The sequence below is a fragment of the Brachycentrus maculatus genome, unplaced genomic scaffold, assembly GCF_059751285.1.
Source record: "Brachycentrus maculatus isolate JH-2025_06_01 unplaced genomic scaffold, ASM5975128v1 h1tg000061l, whole genome shotgun sequence".
Lineage (NCBI taxonomy): Eukaryota > Metazoa > Arthropoda > Insecta > Trichoptera > Brachycentridae > Brachycentrus > Brachycentrus maculatus.
In genome coordinates, this window is record NW_028280815.1 from 2043034 (window position 1) to 2062432 (window position 19399).

Genomic DNA, 19399 nt, shown 5'->3' on the forward strand with positions numbered 1-19399 from the left:
GGGACTTTTATTTTAATTTTAATGTCCATTAAAAATATATTACATACTTATATTTGTGAATGTATGATACGAGTACATATATGCGTAAATAATTTGGTCCTCTTTGGAAAATGTAAGCCTATTTAGACAAAAACATTCACATGGAAAATTTTTATATTACATAAATAAATGTTATTAACTAAAATTCATTGTATTAATACTGAATTTCGTATTATTTTCTGGGTCGTAGGGACAAATGTCGCGTAAACAGGACTGTTATAAGTTTGATAGATTTGTTTAAAATAAAAATTGGCAAAAACAATTATATCGTATCGAGAAAGCTATGCAGAAGGACTCTAATGCGTTCATCCCCCATTTGTGTCCCTATTTTCACATAATTTGTCCTCGACTTGAGCTTTGATCATTCCCTTTTCTCCTTTTCCTCCCTCCCGTCCCTCTTCCAGGTATTTTCACTAACTTACAAATGTGAAATTTTGTAACTGGAATGGTACAAATACCTGTTTTTTTGTTACTTGTTAATGTAAACGTATTTATGTAACTGTTCTATATAATGTCCAAATAAAATACTGTTTATGATAAAGTAATTGCATTGAAAATAATATGATTAAAAACATCCGGATTCAGTTAATACTGGGAAAATTAGAGAATTCCGGATTTCCGAACTCCGGATTGCAATCCCTACACTATAGTATGCAGTTGGATATTTATATTAATCTTATTGCAGTTTGATCTAGCGGCCGCTAGCGAAGGATACTTAGTTGCGATACTATCCGATGGTGTTATCTTGCAAGTGACCCGTGGAAATTGTTTTGCGCCGGAAAATTGTTCGTAATTATATATTTATGTGTTTTCATTATTTTGCGCAACTGTGATTCAAGAGTAAATGTACGAATATGGTGAGTGACATTTAATCTTTCGTTTTGAAAATCATGAACTTTCTCGACTCGTTTGGCTGCTGTGCTGGAGGTCCCGGGTTTGATTCCCAGGGGGGTAAAAAAATAGTCAGACATTTTCACTGTAATATTTATTTCATATTGAAGAACAGGACTAATTGCCGTCCCATCGTGTCAATGTCATTACGTCGACAAGACCCAGTGCCCTATGCACCATCGGGTACGAATAAGGTTTATGAGAATAAATTTACTAATATACTCGTATATATAATTAATAAGAATGTGTAAATGACGGGAATTTTTAACAATAATAAAGAAGAATGTGGGGATAATTATAAATTTGTAATTTCATAGAGGTCAGTCGTATCATGTACCTATGGAAATTTTTCCATACAAAACGCAATCTATTAATCTTAGTGAATAATTACACCGCTTTTAGAAAAATCGTATTTTTTCACGATTTTTTATCGATTTGCTTAAAAACCTAGTTTATTTTTCAAAAATTTAGAAGTTTTTCCACACAAAATCGCAACTATACAGAAATACAAGGTGAATATGAGCCTTTGTAGATATGTAACTTTTTGCGGGGTATACCATTGCATTCATTATTTAGTTGCAGTAATTAATTTGTTATTAATCTCATCACATGAGATCAACAATGACACTGTATTATAATATCGGAATTCTGTAACAATACTGAATTTAACCTAGAAAAAACAAATGTTTTCATACAAAAAAATACTGTTTTGGCGGTAAAATTTGGCGAAATTCATTGAAAAAAAATAGAAAAGTACACTAGTAGGAAAAATAAAATAGCAGCAATCGCTAGGGCACCAGGTGTTGTTTATCTATACTCGTATTGTTGTGTAATTTGGACACAATCGTGTGAGATTAGTACTTATTGAAAATTTTACTAAAAAGACAATTCTTTTTTTTTTCTTAGGTTAATCACCACTCCCGAATGCTGCAAACAGTTGTGCTGTTTGTAGTAACACAACTAGTAGTCGATGGGCAGTACTCCTCCATACCAGGAGAGTCTCCGTGCCCCTCGGTTTTCTCGTACGACAGCAGTTCCTCCAGAACTGGCAAGTGGTACGGCCTTATAGAGATTAGCACAAATGTGATGCTGTATGGCGTGTGGATTGATGTCATACTGGACAAGACTGCAGAATCACTCACCGTAAGGCCCTAAAAATCTCTTTTTATTAAACTTTTATTAATTGATGTCTTGTTAGAAAAACATCAATTTTGATTAAAGTATGGGAAAAAATGTTGTTTAAATAATTTTAAAACAAATGCATTTTTGGAATAAATATCATCACTCACTGTTTCTAACTGCTGGTGTAAAGCATTCCATGCTATTGGGACCGCAACAGTAAAGGCACGCTTGACATATTTAGTACACTACAGATTCATAGCAATTGCTGTAGCTGATGGAAGCATGAGACGTCTATCAGCTTATTTATCAGTGCCATGCATTCAGATGACAGTCAGAAAAAGAAGGAGATTACGATTGCATAGTTTATGATATAAAGAATAAAAGCACAGCCAATGCAGTTGAAATGTGATATCTTAGATAAATGTGTACAAAATTTATGTATGACAGAAATAAAAGGAAGACATAATAAAAGAATGTAAGGTTGAGTTAGAGATAATTAAAAAAATCAAGAAAGGTTCACTTTGAGGTGGTTAGGATATGTGTAGTGAATGGATGGGAAGAGAATGGCGAAAAGAGTATTTTTGCAAATGTGAATGGGAGAACAGAATGAAGAAATAAAAAGACTTACATGACCAAATTAATAAAAACTTGCATAGACGTACAAGAAGCCAGGAGTGTATGTCTGGACAGAGAAGTGAGGCATTCCATCCGGCATGATGGTACTCGTAGTAGAAGTAAACTTACTACATAATGCAAAAATATTTTTTTCAATTGCAGAGTTCATTCGGAGATGTAACAACAACGGATAACAAATCATTTAAAATCGAAAATAATCGCCAGTACTTGAATCCGGGAACTAAGTCCCACGTGACAATATCTGTTGCGTATGATTCTTTTTATACCACACCAAAGTTGCAGATTCTTAGATTAAATGGCCAAGATATTTGCCACACTGTTACTTCTTCAATCAAACCAGTTTACACTCCATATCAAGGAAGCTACAATACACCAAGCAATAATGAAGATAATGGAAGACAAAACACAGATACTGGAGAAAGTAATAAAAGAAATCCAGCGAATAGGGATGATTTATATACAGGGGGTAATACTAGAGATAATGAAAGGAGCAGTTTTGGAAGAGAAAGTACCAATATTCCAATACAACCTCAGAGAACTAATTTTAATCAAGCATATCCAGCAAGCGATACTGTTGGAAGACGTAATTTAGGAAATGATGATATTAGAGAAGATAACATGGATACTGCTTATAGAAGAACTACTGAAATGACATCAGCCCTCTCGCCGATACAAGATTCATTCTTTTCTAATTCCAATCATGATAGAAGACCAACAACCCGGCCTGGTATCGATGAAGAATACCTGTAAGTTGTATAACATTAAACATCAATATAACATTAAACAAACCACAGCAGGCGCGATGGCGTAGTCTGGTAGACGCTCGACTGCGAAACTGGCTTTGCTGGTTTGATTCCCGCCAATTGCAAAATGAATTCAAGAAATATTAATTTTCAAAAGGTCTGGGTATTTGTGATGTATTTTTCACATATTTCTCCCCTTTCCTAACTATCCTACCTGCAGACAAGCCTCTAAAATAGAAGCTTTGCGGGTTATTCCTTTAAAAAAGAAAGAAAGATAATATTTTCATAAAAAAAAGGAGTGTGGGGAAAAACCTCAATTTTACCGTTTTATAAAATAGTTTACACAATGTATGAATTAATTTACCTATGAATTTCAGTAATCAGGGCAGCAGGGTGACAGCCTCAAGACGAAATCCTCCATCAAGGACTTCTGGGACTTCAGGGTAAGTTATAATTTAAATATTTTTATTGAATCCTCCTCGACCCGTATCAGCACCCTAATAGTGCATGGGGCGCCGTATTGTATCAAAAGCCTTAACTCAATAATTGGTCACCCCACCTATATACCCCAGTTGCTTGGATATAATAATAATAAAATAAAACCCTTATCCGCACCCCAATGGTGCATAGGGCACTACGTCATATAAACGCAGTGTTATCTTGATCATTTACACATAAAGGAAAGGTAATCAGCCCTCCGCTTCAGGTACCAGTCCAGGGTAATATTGAATAAATATGACAGTGAAAAAATCACTTATATTTATTTTACCCCCCCTGGGAATCGAACCCGGGACCTCCAGAACGGTAGCCGAGCATGCTGACCATTACACTACGGAGGCAGACATAAGAGTGGATATAGGAGTGGAATATATTTGATGGAAAACACATGATCCAAGTTAAGGAGCTCGGGATGAAAAGTGTTACTATTATATTGAAATAAAATGGTTAAGGTATTCCTCATGGAAGTTAGGAAATGGAGAACAACAGTAATGGCTGAAGCACACAGGGTTTAACTACCCTACCTTCGGGTTATTTTCAGGCATATTTTTTATAAACAAGCAAAAAATCACGTTTATTGTCACAAAATATTGTCAGGTATGAAACCTGACAAAAATTTGTCAGTGTACCCGGTACACATTAAATATTTTTGGAACAGATATTTTTTCTCGTTCATACGTTCGTATATGTAGGGCGCTAAAAATTTGTAAAGTTCCTTAAGAAAAACAAACATGATGTAATTACGATTAAACAGTTATTAGAATTTATTTCCTACCATTTGATTTTCTTGTCTACTCGTATTGAAAAGCAGATCTCTTATGTTGTGATCCCTTGAAATAATATTAAGTGCCCTGAATCTCCTTGCCCCTACAAAAATTAAAAATATATTACAGCCTTGGTTACACCTCAACTAGGGCGGTTCCATTGTCACCCAAAAACTCAAATGAGCACGGGACTTCGAGAAGACCACAAATGACTTCTTCAGGAACACAAACCCACCGAGGAGTCTCTCATGATAACAGTGAAGATTATGATGATCCAACTGACGTAGATAATATAGAGTAAGTCAAGAATGTTTATTAGTATTACTAAGAAAGCTGTTTGAATAATTTCTTATTTATAGGAGAATTTAAATTAGAGACAAGTAGTTACAGTATGGTTAAAAGTTTTAGGTTTCATTAGGTACTTTAAAAAGTTCTGGTCGATGACTTTCGTGTCGATATTTGCGGAGAAATGAGGTAGGGTATAATATGGCAACCGATTTGTTATCATGCCAATTTCTATATTCCCCACTCTGCCAGTGGGATGTCAATGCATATTGTGTTATGAAACCGTAACTTAATGTGATGTACTTTCGTGTGGAGTCAATATACCTGCATACTTTCCACTATCAGCAGTAATGGGCATTGACCATAAGATGTTGCAATATCTGGAGTAAGTGTCCCCATACAGTATTCGCAAGACAGAAAATAGAAAGTAGAATAAACGGGAGTACATGAATAGGTGTAAGGTGATTTTATATTTTTTATAAGGAAAGTGTCAGGTTTCGAAGGGATTACTTGACTATGACTATTTAATAAGAAGATAACTTAAGCTATTCAAGTACATATCTGCATCTGCCTTGTTTTGCTGACAGTGTAGAGGCAAGATCCACAACCAGAAAGCCAGCAAGAGGTAGCGGATCTTCTATATCAAATGATTACTTCCAAGGAGACCATAGAATACCGGAAGAGTCAAAAATACACCCTACCCCACCACATTCAAGGCATGAGGAGGAACATGAAGTTAGTACAATCCTGCCTTATAGCATGTATACTGTTGATTTCATACACTATAAACAAATAAAGTGTTACCATAAAATATCCAACTATAAATAAATACTATTAGAATTTATCACACACTTCGCTTGAGTTGTTCAAGCATATGTCCCATAAGGCACCTTACTGTTTTATATTTCTGTTCGCGTGTTTAATTTATTGATTAACTGATTATTTTAGCAGTCTTGTGGTGTTGTAGCTGTTCAAGCAACACCATTAATAGTTAGTGGGCAGTTAGCTAAACAGGGTCAGTGGCCGTGGCATGTTGCTCTTTATCAGTCTCAGGTACAGACAAATATTATTATTTTCTTAATTAATGTCAAATTGTTACATAACAATTGGATAAATAAACAAGTGTACTAATCTATTTTTAAATTTATTTCAGACTGTTGATAGCAAATATATCTGTGGTGGTTCTCTTATAAGTCAATGGCATGTCTTGACTGCAGCTCACTGTGTCACAAGAACGTCAACTATGAGATCAGTAAATGCTCAAACCCTCACTGTTTACATGGGAAAATTCAACCTTCGTAAGGCTTCCGACAGCGTACAAATAATGTTTGTAAGCAAACCCATACCAACTTGTAAAATACTATTTGATTACTTTTAGACAGAGTTTAGAATGGGATTGAGCAAACTGGAACATGGCTTTGGTTTGTAAGATTCTAGCTAATATAAGTCCGGTTAATGTAATTCTTGCAGATATACATCGGCTGTCCAAACTTAAAACACAGTAGGGGACATTTTTTTGTAGTACTTTTTTTTGCATTTTTGGACTAAGTAGAATCTACTAATACTATGCAAAAAAAAAACCTACTAAAAAAATGTCCCTTACTGTGTTTTGAGTTTGGACAGCCGACATATGTCCACGATGAAAAATGGATGGATCTGTATTCAGATAATACATAAAGATTGGTCCAATTTGAAATATTTGTTTTAATTTGTTACATACATTTTGAGCCCACCTGCATTTCATATATTATTTTTATCACTCTTTTCTGGTTACTCCGTTAACATGATTTGTTATGTGATTTTTTTTATTTGTATGAATGCTCTTTAACATTGTCTAAAATAACTACATAATGATTTATTATTGCATATTGTTTACAATAAATAATATGTATGTATGCATGTCTGTCTACGGTCACAAAGCATTTTCGGTGCCCTGTGACCTTATCATCAATAACTGCAACCAAAAATATTACATGGGCAAAGTTTGACAGCTAAAATGCTGTAAAAAAAACTGTGATCAGACAGTTCTGTCATAATATTTATTACGATTAAAAAAACTAAAAAAAAAATGTTAAAACAAAATTACAAAATTATATACAGAATTCAATATCATAAAAGAAATAAATAAAATAGAAGAATGGCACAATACATTCAAATAGTGTTCTAATAATAATGATTAATGTTAAATTTTTTTGGTGATTTTTCTATTTTTTATATTATAGGTGCGCAAGATATATGTGCATCCTGAATACAATGCCTCTAATTTCTACGCTGATTTAGCTGTGCTCAAATTTACTAAGCCATCCGAATACTCCAACGTTGTACGGCCTATCTGCTTATGGAAGGAAAATGAATCAGACCTCTCTTATGTCGTTGGAAGGGAAGGATCGGTAAGACTATTATGTTTAGATTTTCATATCTCTCAGACAAACTTTTCACAATGGAAATTTTAATTATTAGTAAATAAAATTGAGTAAAACAGAATTCTACATTGAGACACTTTAGTTACTAATTTTAATAATAAAACGAACCATAAAAATATTGATTAATTAAAATTTTATATTTCTCCTCGGGAGGCTTGTACCATCGTGTAGCCATCGCTCCTATCCTCATTTTCCTAGCTGCTATCGTTCCTTCATTTCCTTTCATATTCTATTTTTTTTTTAAATATGTTAAATTTCACTTTAAAATTTGCTATCGCAATTTTTTTTTCATAAAGCATTGGTTTAAATTAATCGACATGGACCTGAAACAAAGTGTTTCTTATTTTAAAACAGATGTTTTTTTTTATATCACACTATATCCATATGATTTATCAATAAATTTGCCTCTGTCATCCAGGTGCATATAAAACTGCAGATTCATTTTTTACTTAATCACTATTATCTCAATGTAATGGAAAATTTAAATAGTTGTACTTTAATGAAGACAAATATTAAAGTTTTGTAATGATATTTCTTGGTGGTGTTTTATTACATAAATATTGAAATAACTCAATATCTGGTCCTTTTAAGATAGAGATTTGATAAAAATAGTTTTAAATAGCTAGTAACCCTGTATATTTGTTATTTTAGGTGGTCGGATGGGGTTACGATGAGAGTAATCGGCTAACGGAAGAGTTGGCAATGGTGAAAATGCCAGTGGTAGAACAGCTGACTTGTGTCTGGTCATTCAAGGAATTTTTTTCTCACTTTACATCCAATCATTCATTCTGTGCAGGTTTTGCAAATGGTAAATAATTATTATTACCTTCTTAAAAAAAATTGCTATTTAATATACATTGAATATATAATAATTTTTATATTTAATATATTATATAATTTTTTTATTAATTATATTTTAAAACTATTGAAACTCATGACGATAATAATTTCATTTACACACACTTGCACACACACACACATTAAAAACATATTGATTTTTAGTTATTTTATTTATTATTGGTGGACATTGTGTTTTTCTATATAACTACAGATATATATATATATATATATATATATAAATATATATATATATATATATATATATATATATATATATATATATATATATATATATATATATATATATATATATATATATATATATATATATATATATATATATATATATATATATATATATATATATATATATATATATATATATATATATATATATATATATATATATATATATATATATATATATATATATATATATATATATATATATATATATATATATATATATATATATATATATATATATATATATATATATATATATATATATATATATATATATATATATATATATATATATATATATATATATATATATATATATATATATATATATATATATATATATATAATATGTATATATATATATTTTTTTTACTTTCAGCAGATTTATACATATTCAGAAATGTATTTTTAGATGAGACTTGCTTACCCTATTAAGAATGTATGTGTGTGTTTAAAAAAATTGTTTAATGTCAACATAAAATGTGTTTTCTTTCTCTGTCCAGGTACTTCTGTATGTAACGGGGACTCAGGAGGAGGGATGGTGTTTTCCGAGAGTGGTAGAAATACTGAGACTTGGTATTTGAGAGGAATGGTGTCCATCAGCGTTGCCAGGCAGAGTGATTCTGTGTGTGACCCCAATCACTATGTTGTATTTACAGATGTGGCTCAGTACCTCACATGGATTAAACAAACTATGAAACGTTAATACATATTATGTACTATTACATCTATAATATAAACCATTAATAACTGTGGTAAATTATAGCCTTATTATGTTAAAAAAATAAAATATCCTCTTTAAACAAACAGAAAAATGTTTTTCAACTTACCTATTTATAAAATTAAAATGTATAAATCTAATTAATATGTTTTATACACCTGTTATGACATACTTAAAAAAAAACAATAAAACAAAAAAAAAGACAAATGAAGCTTTAGCGACCCTACCTACTAATGAAAAAATCAATAAAAACATACCTATTTGGTACTATCGACAAAAATGTGAAGTTCATAATTTTATACGATTGTATATTTTCAAAGGATTACATAGTAAAAAAGATGGGTAATGGGGCATTTCGAAAAAATAAATATTGTGGTTTTTTGAAAATGCAAAAGTCAACAAAAATGTTTTGAGAAATATGTCATTGATTCCATGGGAAAAGAAAATAATTTTCAAAATTACCGCCATTTTACACTACCAACATATACTAATTAACAATGTTTTTGACAGGTGAATGTAAATAATACCACACACAAACATGTTTTTTTTTCATTTCATATTTTTTTATAAATTATTGTGTCCATGTAAATAATATGATAAAGACGTTTCCTGAAAATTTAGATAGACATTGTTTATAATTGCATGTTATATAACGTAAATACTTAAGTTTTAATTATTATGTGATTTCAGTGTTTTTGTATGGTTACCTTTACATCAAAAGTAGGTTAGGAAATTAAACAAACGGTAAATTCTGACGTCGGTGATTATAAATTCCGAGAGTTGACGTGTGGTTAAAATTTCTCGTGTGTTATATTTTAATAAACTCCTATTTAGTTCATTCTGTAATTTCATTTTTTTGAATGTATAAAAATCAAATAAATTGACATGTTGAACTATCAATTTTCTGTGAAAACAAAACACCTATAAAAGTGTCAAAATGCATCTTCGGAAAATAATATCGTGATAATACTGAATGTCAGAAAAGTTTTTATCGCGGTTTAAATCCTAAACAATCGCTTAAATGTGCAGTGTATAAATATTTCGCGGTTGGTTAACGTAATAAATTCATAGTAATACGCACTTATCTGTGAAATATAGTCCAGATTACAGATTTACTTCTTACGGAAGATTATTAAAAATTAGTTCGCCCTGCAAATTGACACAGGAAAATTTGTTTTTCACTAACAACTCTTGTTGGTGAAGTGTGTAGTATTCATTTTCTAAAAACAAAAGTTTTCGATTCTGAAATCCTTTCGAAAATTTGATTTAAAAATCCTTATTTCATTTATTTTTTTACGCTATACTTAGAAGGAAAAAAAACTAGTTCAGCTAAAATCCTGAATTATTTGAAACATTTTTTTTTTCAAATGTTGCTAAAAATTCAGAATTTTAAAATATTAATTTGAGAAAATATTGAATATTTTAAAATAAGTTTTTCTGTAAAATAAAACTATGATTTGTTTTTAGTAAGCCTTCTCGTTCGTAATACATAAAGCTCGTAATAAATTAATAAAAACAACTAAGATGCTGGTATCTGTGCGTATCAAAATCACAATATTTTTGTAAAACGTATAAATTTTTTAAATAGAAAATCAAAATATAAATTCTGCTGAAAAACTTCAACCAGCCTTAAATATAATCACAGTTCCCGGTTTGGGAACAATCACATTGTAATTTTTACTGTAGTGGATATCTCTTGATTTTGTCTTTCGCTTGTATGAAACAAGACAACTATATTTACAAGACATTGAATCTCTCTTTACCTGCTACTAGCATTCAAACTTGTTAAAAACTGAAAATAACTTAATGCATTTTACATCGAAATTGAGCTGATGTGGACAATAAATCATAATGATTGATTTTGGACAAAAAATATAAATTTAAAAAAAAATACACTAAATAAAAAAGTTCTCAAAAAATACTTTACATAGTTTTTTTACAAGGAATTAAAATAAAAGTATTTAAAAAAAAAGTTACTGATGAAATATAGATAGGAAAAGTATTTTTAACTTTTTGTCTTTGGGAAAAAATATAATAGCCCGTGCATTTCTTCTAGCCAGCCATATTGTGAATACTTCTTACAGCAAGCAAATAATTCATATTTGTGTGATTTATTTTCATAGAAAAATCTCTAAAACTCTAAAATTTACTGAACAAATTGACAAAGTTTTAAAATTAATTAACATTTGCAAGTGTTTGGGACCATGTCGGCGGGGAAGTCACGGGATAAGTCCCTGTTTATAACGTTTGTGCTGTGGTTGTTTGGCGGTGTGTTTGGGATCCACCACTTCTATCTGCGGAGAGACCGGCATGCCTTCGTGTGGTGGAGCACCCTGGGAGGCTGCGGGGTGGGGTGGGTGTGCGATCTCTTCAAGCTGAACAAGTACGTGAAGGATGCTAACGAAGATCCCAAGTTCATCGCGGAGTTTATCCAGAAGATGAGGAAAAACCCAAAGGTAAACAAGAGAAACCTGGTTTTTGCTACTTTTTTCCACTTTGTAAGAACACTAATCGATATAATTATACCAAACTCCCTTTTTACGCAATTTTGAAATAAAACGATGGAATTAATTTAACAATGAGTACCAGTAATTTGGAATTTCCTACATCGCAATCACTTACTTCTCAGTACTATGCGTAGAAAGGTGCTAGGAAAGGGGCTAGGTGAATAATTATGTAACCTTTGATTTAAAATATTCGGGAAATTTGATTTAGCAATAATAATTTTTTTTCTTTGATCTGAATTGGTTTCTATACAAGGAAACCTATCTATCATATTTTTAAATTTATTTTACTACTATTTTCTACTCACTTCAACTATCCATTTATCAATTTTAAAACTTTGTAGCATTTTTTGTTTGTTGACCAAATGTGATATAAGTTGGATTTTTTTGCCATTTTTCTATCACATGAATGAATATGGGAGTACTTTTCCGGTGATCTATGTAAATGATAAAATTATTTTTATTTGTGTAGATTAATTTAATGATTTGTGTTTACGATCAAAATAACACTGCGTTTATATGATGCAGTGCCCTATGCACCTATGGGTGCGGATAAGGGTTTGAATGAAATGAAAGATTAATTTGATTGTATATTCCAGCCCCCCTTCTCCACTAACCGCTTCATAGCGGCGGCCATGGTGAGCTACTCCTGGGGCCACATGTACCTGTCTGCTCTTCCACTGGACGACTTTGCGGGAGTCAACTGGAAATTCCTCATCTGGCTCACACCCATTGCTGTTGCGTTAGGTAAAAAACATATTTTACCATTTCCCTTTGAAGGTATAAAAAAAGATGCATATTAAAATTAAATAATTAAAAAACAACTACTGATATTTATTTTGACCCTCCTGGGAATCAAACCCAAATGTGCTAAACACTACACTGTGACAGACTATATTACACATTTATTAACTTAAATCTTAAGTCGACATACACTATTTTGTACCTGATCTTTTTATAAAACTCCATAAAAATCCACTTAATTCTTGGCTTCATTTTTTATTTATTTAATATAGTTACAAGAGTTTTATTATAATTTAATTTATTTTCTTGACATTTCTACTTTACAATCTCAAAATTAATAACGTATTTCTCTTCAATAAAGAGACTAAGCTCTTATGCTTGAAGAGGGACTGAAACTTATTATTTATTGTTTATGTTTGTGGGTAACATAATTTATTTTTATCATAATTATTTTTTATTGGGTATTTTTTTTATTTTGGATATTTTTCATATTATATTGTTTTACAAAATTGTCAGGTGTGTGGACGGTTGGCAATATTGGACGTCAGTGCGGCAGTATAAAGTGGTGCCTGCTGGCAGCGATGGCGTGCTGTCCGCTGCGCTTCTACTTTGTGGACGACCTGACCTGGATCGGGCTCATGGCCCTCGTCAGCGCGCTGACCTTCGACTCCTTATCCAAGAATTGGCGGAGAACTCCTCCCACCAAGACTCCCATGCTGAGGTTATTTCAATTTCCGTACCCTTTTCTACTCTCTCCTTTAGAGGAGAAAAAAAACATGTGCAGTAATAATTATGGGAGAAGACAATAGTTAAGACAACAGTGACGACAAAAAGACCAGCATCACCCCCCGCCATCTGCAGTTGAATATCCACAATGAAATGAACTCAACAAGCTGCTCTCCGGCGCTACCATCGCTCAGGGAGGCGTCCTGCCCGACATCTTGGCCATGCTGCAGCCCAAGAAGACCGAGAAGAAGGCGCAATAATACGGCGGCTCCACTTTCCCCCTTCAGACTCAGCGGATTGACGACATTTTTCTTTAATATATATTTTTTTATCATTGTCATTTCCATATCATAATCCATTCTGTATAAGCGCCCTTGAGGTAGTATTTTATGAAAATGGCGCTATATAAATCATCCAAAATTATTATTATTATTATTAAGGGTAAGGTATTATTAAGTGTTCAATAGGCAATGGAGAAATAATTTTGTTTGCATTGTTGCGTTGCAGGCGCCTGGGAGTGCTCGGCGTGTGCGCGTGTCTGTACCTGTCTCTGTGGGTCGGGTTCTTGTACTTCAACGGGACGGTAACGGACGTGAACGGGGACGAGGTCCCGGTGCACGAGGCCTTACACCACTTCTTCACGAGCCCGTGGTGGAAGGACTTGAAGCAGAGTCTGTACGACACGTACACCTACGCTCAGCACCACGGCTGGTACGAGATATGGAAACAGATAATCGATCTCTCTGATATACAAGGAGAGCAAAATGCATACAGGGTACGTAAACGCTCAATTTTATACACATACTTATTTTATTTTAGTATCCGCCTCCATAGCGTAATGTTAGCGCGTATAACTTCTGTGCTAGGTGCTAGGTGAAATTCTCAGGGGAGAGTCAAAATACATATGTTATAATTTTAATATTTATTCAATGTATCTTCCTAAACTCGTACCTGAAGTACAGGACTGATCACCTTGCCTTCATGTAATCATTTAGATCAAATTAAAAATAAAACACCTTTTTTACCGCTTGAGTTTTATATTGTTACGACTAGTTTCGGAAGCTGCAGATGCTTCCATCCTAGGGTTTGAATGTAAACTCCATATTTATTTATAGAGTTTATATTCAAACCTGTAGATGGAAACAACTGTAGCTTCCGAAACTAGTTGTAACAATTTAATACTCAAGTGGTAAAAAAAGTGTTTTATTTATAATTTATTCATGTCTTACCACAAAGTGAATGCCTAACCAATAAATAATATAAATGATCAATATAAGACTACTGCCTTTATGATGCAGTGCCCTATGCACCAGTGACAATATTGAAAAGAAAGGAAGTATTTTTTACATGCTGGTCAGTTCAATTTCTTTTGTTGTTGTCTTTTTACTATTTAGAGCAGATAACATGATTGTAATGTGGTCGCTTGTGCAGGTTCTTGGCGTATCGCGAGACTCCAGTCAGCACGACATAACAGCCGAGTGGAGGAAGCTCTCGCGCCAGTTCCACCCCGACAAGGAGCGGGACCCGGAGAAGAGGGCCGTCAGACAGGAGCGCTTCCTGGAGATCCAGGAGGCCTACGAGATTCTGTCCAACACCAAACTGCGTCGGAACAGAAAGAACAAAAAGTCTACCAAAATGGAACCAGATATCGAGCTGTAGAAACATGTCTCATGTTTCATAGTATAATCCTATTTAACTTGTATATTTCATGTCACAATTCCATTCCGTAGTGTGTCGAAAATGCAACATTTTACAAACAATAATAATAATAATAATACTAACATACTTTACAGTGTCGAATAGAAGAGCTGTATTTGATAAACAGTGTTTTAGCGTCTCATAGAGTATGAATGACCCTTTGAGAGCTTGTGCACTACACGGAATTTCACAGTCAGGCAGTCCGGTTTTGAAAAATAAAAGCGACTACAACAGTTTAGCGTGATCGAATTTATGCGCAATGTGTTCACGCACCGATCAAGAGCACTGATCTGAAGAAAGATGGACAAAAGCACAAAAGCCAATCATCGTTTTATCACGCTAACTGAAGTGCCAGACTGTAAAATTCCGTGTAGTGCACAAACGCCCTTAGCATACAAACTAAATTAATCAAAAAAGAGTATGAACAAGATGTTGTGTTCGTACTTATTCAATTATTATCAAATTTATTTAAATAATATGACTTGTAGTGACATCTGTGAATTTTTTCACATAGTTTCCTGAGGTTTTTGTACAGTATAAATATAAACAAAATCAAATGGTTTTGCCAAGATCCCATTATCAGTTGTATCAGGTGTAACTTTTTAATTGATATGGATACATTTTTATTCACAATGTTAGTTCATGTTTTGATTAATGATATTATGTACATATGATAAATAAAAGTAAAATTGAAAATCTCCCTTTTTGGAAGTAGTTTGCAAAAACTCGCTCACCAAGAGAATACTTGATTCAACATCACCGATAAAATACATTAAGTACATTAATATTACATACCATAAAGTAGGCATGGTTGATGTGACACATTCTATCTCTTTCACGCTCTCTTGACTTTCTTAAAATACTATTTTATTAATATCCTTATTGACTTGTAGTACAATTTAAACAGTTGAACTTCTATATAAAACTGACTTACTAACTAACCATCACGCCACGTAGGCAGAGATAATCGAATGCCACACCACTCTGTCTTTGCAAACATTCTTCCCCTCTTCTACATTCATGCATCTCCTCATACATACCCGACGATTAAGACGATAAGACGACTTTCAAGTATTTGATATACCTGATGTGCCAAGTTTTCCTTGGGCTTCCTCTGCTTCTTTTTCCAAATACATTCGCCTCATAAATTTGTTTAACCGTTCTTTCCTCACTCATACGTTCCACATGTCCAAACCATCTCAACACACGTTTCTTATCGATAATGCTTATCTCAGCCTTGCATTCTTTCCTTATTTCATCATTCGAACATCTATCAAACATTGTTTTGCCACACGTTCGTCTGAGAGATCGCATTTCGACCGCACTCAGTCTTTTAAATAATGATATTCTCGTGCATTTTGCCTTCTGTATAACCAACACTGGTTTTTTTATAACCCAAGATTTGTCTCCATACTACCATTTTGGAATGTCACCAAAATGGTAGTATGAATGTATGTAATAAAATATTTATAGTCCAATATGACAGCAATACCTGATAAACAATTTTTACCCTAGAACTTGTAGAATAACCTGATTGTCAATGTTCATTTCATCATGAATTATTCATGATGATAATAATCATGAATAAGTAAAATTATTATTCCACAGAAAATATTTAACAAATATTGGAAAAGTCTTGGAATGTTTTCCTAATAGTAAGTTCTTAATTTAATAATAAAATGATATGTATTCTGTATTTGTAAGTTCTTAATTTAATAATAAAATGATATGTATTCTGTATTTGAATTTTCCATAAAATATATTTTTGTTGCTTTGATTTACCAACTTCGTATTATAGAACTGTTCAACTATATACATATTTAGGTATATGGAGTTATCAATGGAAAAACTGTGTTCTTATTAAAACCATTCCTACGTGTGAAAAATCATTTATATTATATACGCACAATGTTAAGAATGAAATACATCGAGACATGTTAGAAAATATTGAACTGTTATACATATTCATATAAAATTGAATTGTTGGAATTTATATTAACCTTCCCCTCCCGGTGATATGTATTTAATACAACTCGACTTTTAAAATGAGAATATCAAAATAAAATATAACAGATACGGGCTCACAATTTTTGTATTATTCCGTAATATAATTACGTATTACATGAAAGTGGCATAATATAAAGTTATTCATTTGCAGCGACGGAAATGAAATATTTTGTGAAAAAATCGGGGATAAAATCACCAATACATAAATGTTTCTCAGAGTATGCGTGCGTGCCGCGTTTTACGTACACAGGCACGCGAATTCATACTGTTTCGGACAATCTCATTTTAGTTGCGCACAAGTCGTCCTTCAGGGTGGTCGTGTCGCGGCAATTGCGTACGGTGGCAATTGCGGTGTATTTTATTTATCTTTTTTAGGTATTAACCAGAGCTAACATTACAAAATTGATACATTTCAACTTCAAATATGCCCAATAAAGGCAACATTTAGGAATATTTACGTTTTTCCTGTTTTTAAATCACATTTTCATATGGTGTACAAAATACATATCACCGTTGCACGTGGAAGTTTTAAGCACTGTAAGGGAAGGGTTAAATTCAGTGCGAATATGTACTGTTTTTCAGACTGTTAATTTTTATATCATTAGTTATTATCAGTATTATGACTTCCTTTTCATCTTCCAATCTTTTCGCACCTTGAATTATGTATCATAATTATAATAAATTAAACTGACATTTTTATACATAGTTTAAGATTGATAAAATGGCTGTCTTGTACGTGAGAAATGAATAAATTGTTTTTTGATATAATAGTTTATTTTTTAGAAATATTATTTATGAGAGCATTTTTGACTTATTTTTTATAAAGTTATTTATTATTATAGTATCATTCCACAAGTTGTGATGTATTTGAAGTGTTCATTTATTGATATTAAAAATTTGAGCACCACATATGCTTTAGATTATAAATATTGGATAGGTTGAATAGTTTATTCAAAATAAATGGATAAACTAATAAGATTTTTATTTATTTACAGTTAGTTAATATTTAATTTCATAATTTTGCATATTTTATTATAGATTTTTCTTTTTAAATCTTCATAATTTGTATGTATAATTTAAAACTATTTATCAGTATTTATTTTACTTCTTGAAAAATAGAGTATATCAAATTTCTTCCACTTCTAACCCTTATCCGCACCCAATGGTGCATCGAGCACTGCATAGTATTGACGCAGTGTTATCTTGATCGTTACTTATATGAAGGCAAGGTGATCAGTCCTGCGCTGCAGGGACCAGTCCAGGGTAATATCAAACAAATATTAGAATGTAAAATCACTAATATTTATTTTCACCCCCCTGAGAATTGAACACCTCCAGCACAATAGCTAGACCTGCTAACTATTACAACACGGAGGTGGACAATATTAAATTTACTTAATTATAATATTTGTTTATAGTAAAATGAAGCAGATTTTTTCCGTCCATTGCGGTTTATTGACTTTGTAACGCTTGTAATTTAGTTTTGACTAAACCATTCCTACTTAATATATGATTTTTATAAATTTATTAAAATGCAGCTATGAACAACATTCATTTTTGTGAAATTATTTATTTGTATTACTGACTTTTTTAAACTTAAATTAATTTACTTTAAAATAAGCTTTAAATGAATAAGTTAAATTAACAAGCGTTAATGTACATGATAATTAAAAATACCAGTTGTTTGTGGCATGTATCACTAAATTGTGGGTGTTTTGCCAAAAAGAGCTTGAAACAAAAAAATACTTCTGTATTATTTTACAAACCATGGCACAAGTATTAATAGTTTACTACATATAAAACAAACTGATATTAAACTTATTTTTGTAAAAAAACATGTATTCCACATGTTACTTAATTTTGTATTGTTTTGTGTTTTTAATGTCAATTTTCAGGCACGTTTATTTCTTTTTAGGTTTTATGATTAAAAAAATGTTTAAATAAATACGAAAGTGTTATAATGGAGTTTTTAATTATGATTTAAATGTCATATCTCTGTATATCTTCTTCTTCTAACCCTAATCCACACTCAATGGTGCATAGGGCACTGGATCGTATTGAGTGTTGCTGTGTTATCTTGACGTTACATACATGAGAAGGCAAGTTGATCACTCTTGCGTTTCAGGGACCAGTCCAGGGTAATATTAAATAAATATTAGAGTGTGAATTCGCTTGTATTTATTTTCACCCCCCTCTGGGACCATGACCTATATAATTAAGCGTAATCTCTATATATCCATCTGGTATTTGCAAAATATCCCTAATGTTGTTTTTCACATACTTCGTAGCATTTTTTAAAAATGGCAACATATTAATCCTAAATTATTATTGCTATTGTCGGCACACGCGGGGATAGCAATTGCAAAAATCATTCTTCTAACTTCTAATCTTACCCAACTATAAATAAAATTCTCTCTACAGAGGTTGAAAAATATCTACACATTTAGGAAAACTTATTAAACAATAAGAGGAGTAAAATAAAACACATTTTTCAAGCTTACAGTTTATTTGG

General features: G+C 32.1%; 2 protein-coding genes across 4 annotated transcripts; both read left to right on the forward strand.

The window, feature by feature from the left end:
* The first annotated feature begins 758 nt into the window (after positions 1 to 758).
* On the forward strand, positions 759 to 9302 carry LOC148311574 (uncharacterized). 3 transcript variants are annotated; one of them, XM_088256482.1, is made up of 11 exons: positions 759 to 896; positions 1837 to 2073; positions 2830 to 3434; positions 3809 to 3874; positions 4823 to 4990; positions 5566 to 5713; positions 5927 to 6031; positions 6132 to 6308; positions 7201 to 7368; positions 8053 to 8209; positions 8991 to 9302. In XM_088256482.1, exons 1-11 carry the CDS (start codon positions 894 to 896, stop codon positions 9191 to 9193), a joined length of 2037 nt encoding a protein of 678 aa, XP_088112608.1. In that variant the 5' UTR covers positions 759 to 893; the 3' UTR covers positions 9194 to 9302. The 3 variants fall into 3 exon arrangements, with proteins under 3 accessions (XP_088112608.1, XP_088112609.1, XP_088112610.1); XM_088256483.1 differs by having other exon boundaries at positions 5930 to 6031; XM_088256484.1 differs by having other exon boundaries at positions 4844 to 4990.
* Positions 9303 to 9845: 543 nt separating this feature from the next.
* Positions 9846 to 16611, forward strand: wus (TM2 and DnaJ domain-containing protein wurst). The gene is made up of 6 exons (XM_088256399.1): positions 9846 to 10254; positions 11376 to 11664; positions 12312 to 12459; positions 12973 to 13177; positions 13690 to 13957; positions 14614 to 16611. Exons 2-6 carry the CDS (start codon positions 11413 to 11415, stop codon positions 14839 to 14841), a joined length of 1101 nt encoding a protein of 366 aa, XP_088112525.1. The 5' UTR covers positions 9846 to 10254; positions 11376 to 11412; the 3' UTR covers positions 14842 to 16611.
* The last annotated feature ends 2788 nt before the right edge of the window (positions 16612 to 19399 follow it).

Coding starts and splice junctions, on each gene's coding strand:
- LOC148311574 (XM_088256482.1), top strand. Junction 5,714..5,926: donor GGCATGAGGAGGAACATGAA/GTTAGTACAATC, acceptor TGATTATTTTAG/CAGTCTTGTGGTGTTGTAGC. Junction 7,369..8,052: donor TCGTTGGAAGGGAAGGATCG/GTAAGACTATTA, acceptor TTGTTATTTTAG/GTGGTCGGATGGGGTTACGA.
- wus (XM_088256399.1), top strand. CDS start 11,413: ATGTCGGCGGGGAAGTCACGGGATAAGTCCCTGTTTATAACGTTTGTG. Junction 11,665..12,311: donor AGATGAGGAAAAACCCAAAG/GTAAACAAGAGA, acceptor TGTATATTCCAG/CCCCCCTTCTCCACTAACCG. Junction 12,460..12,972: donor ACCCATTGCTGTTGCGTTAG/GTAAAAAACATA, acceptor CAAAATTGTCAG/GTGTGTGGACGGTTGGCAAT.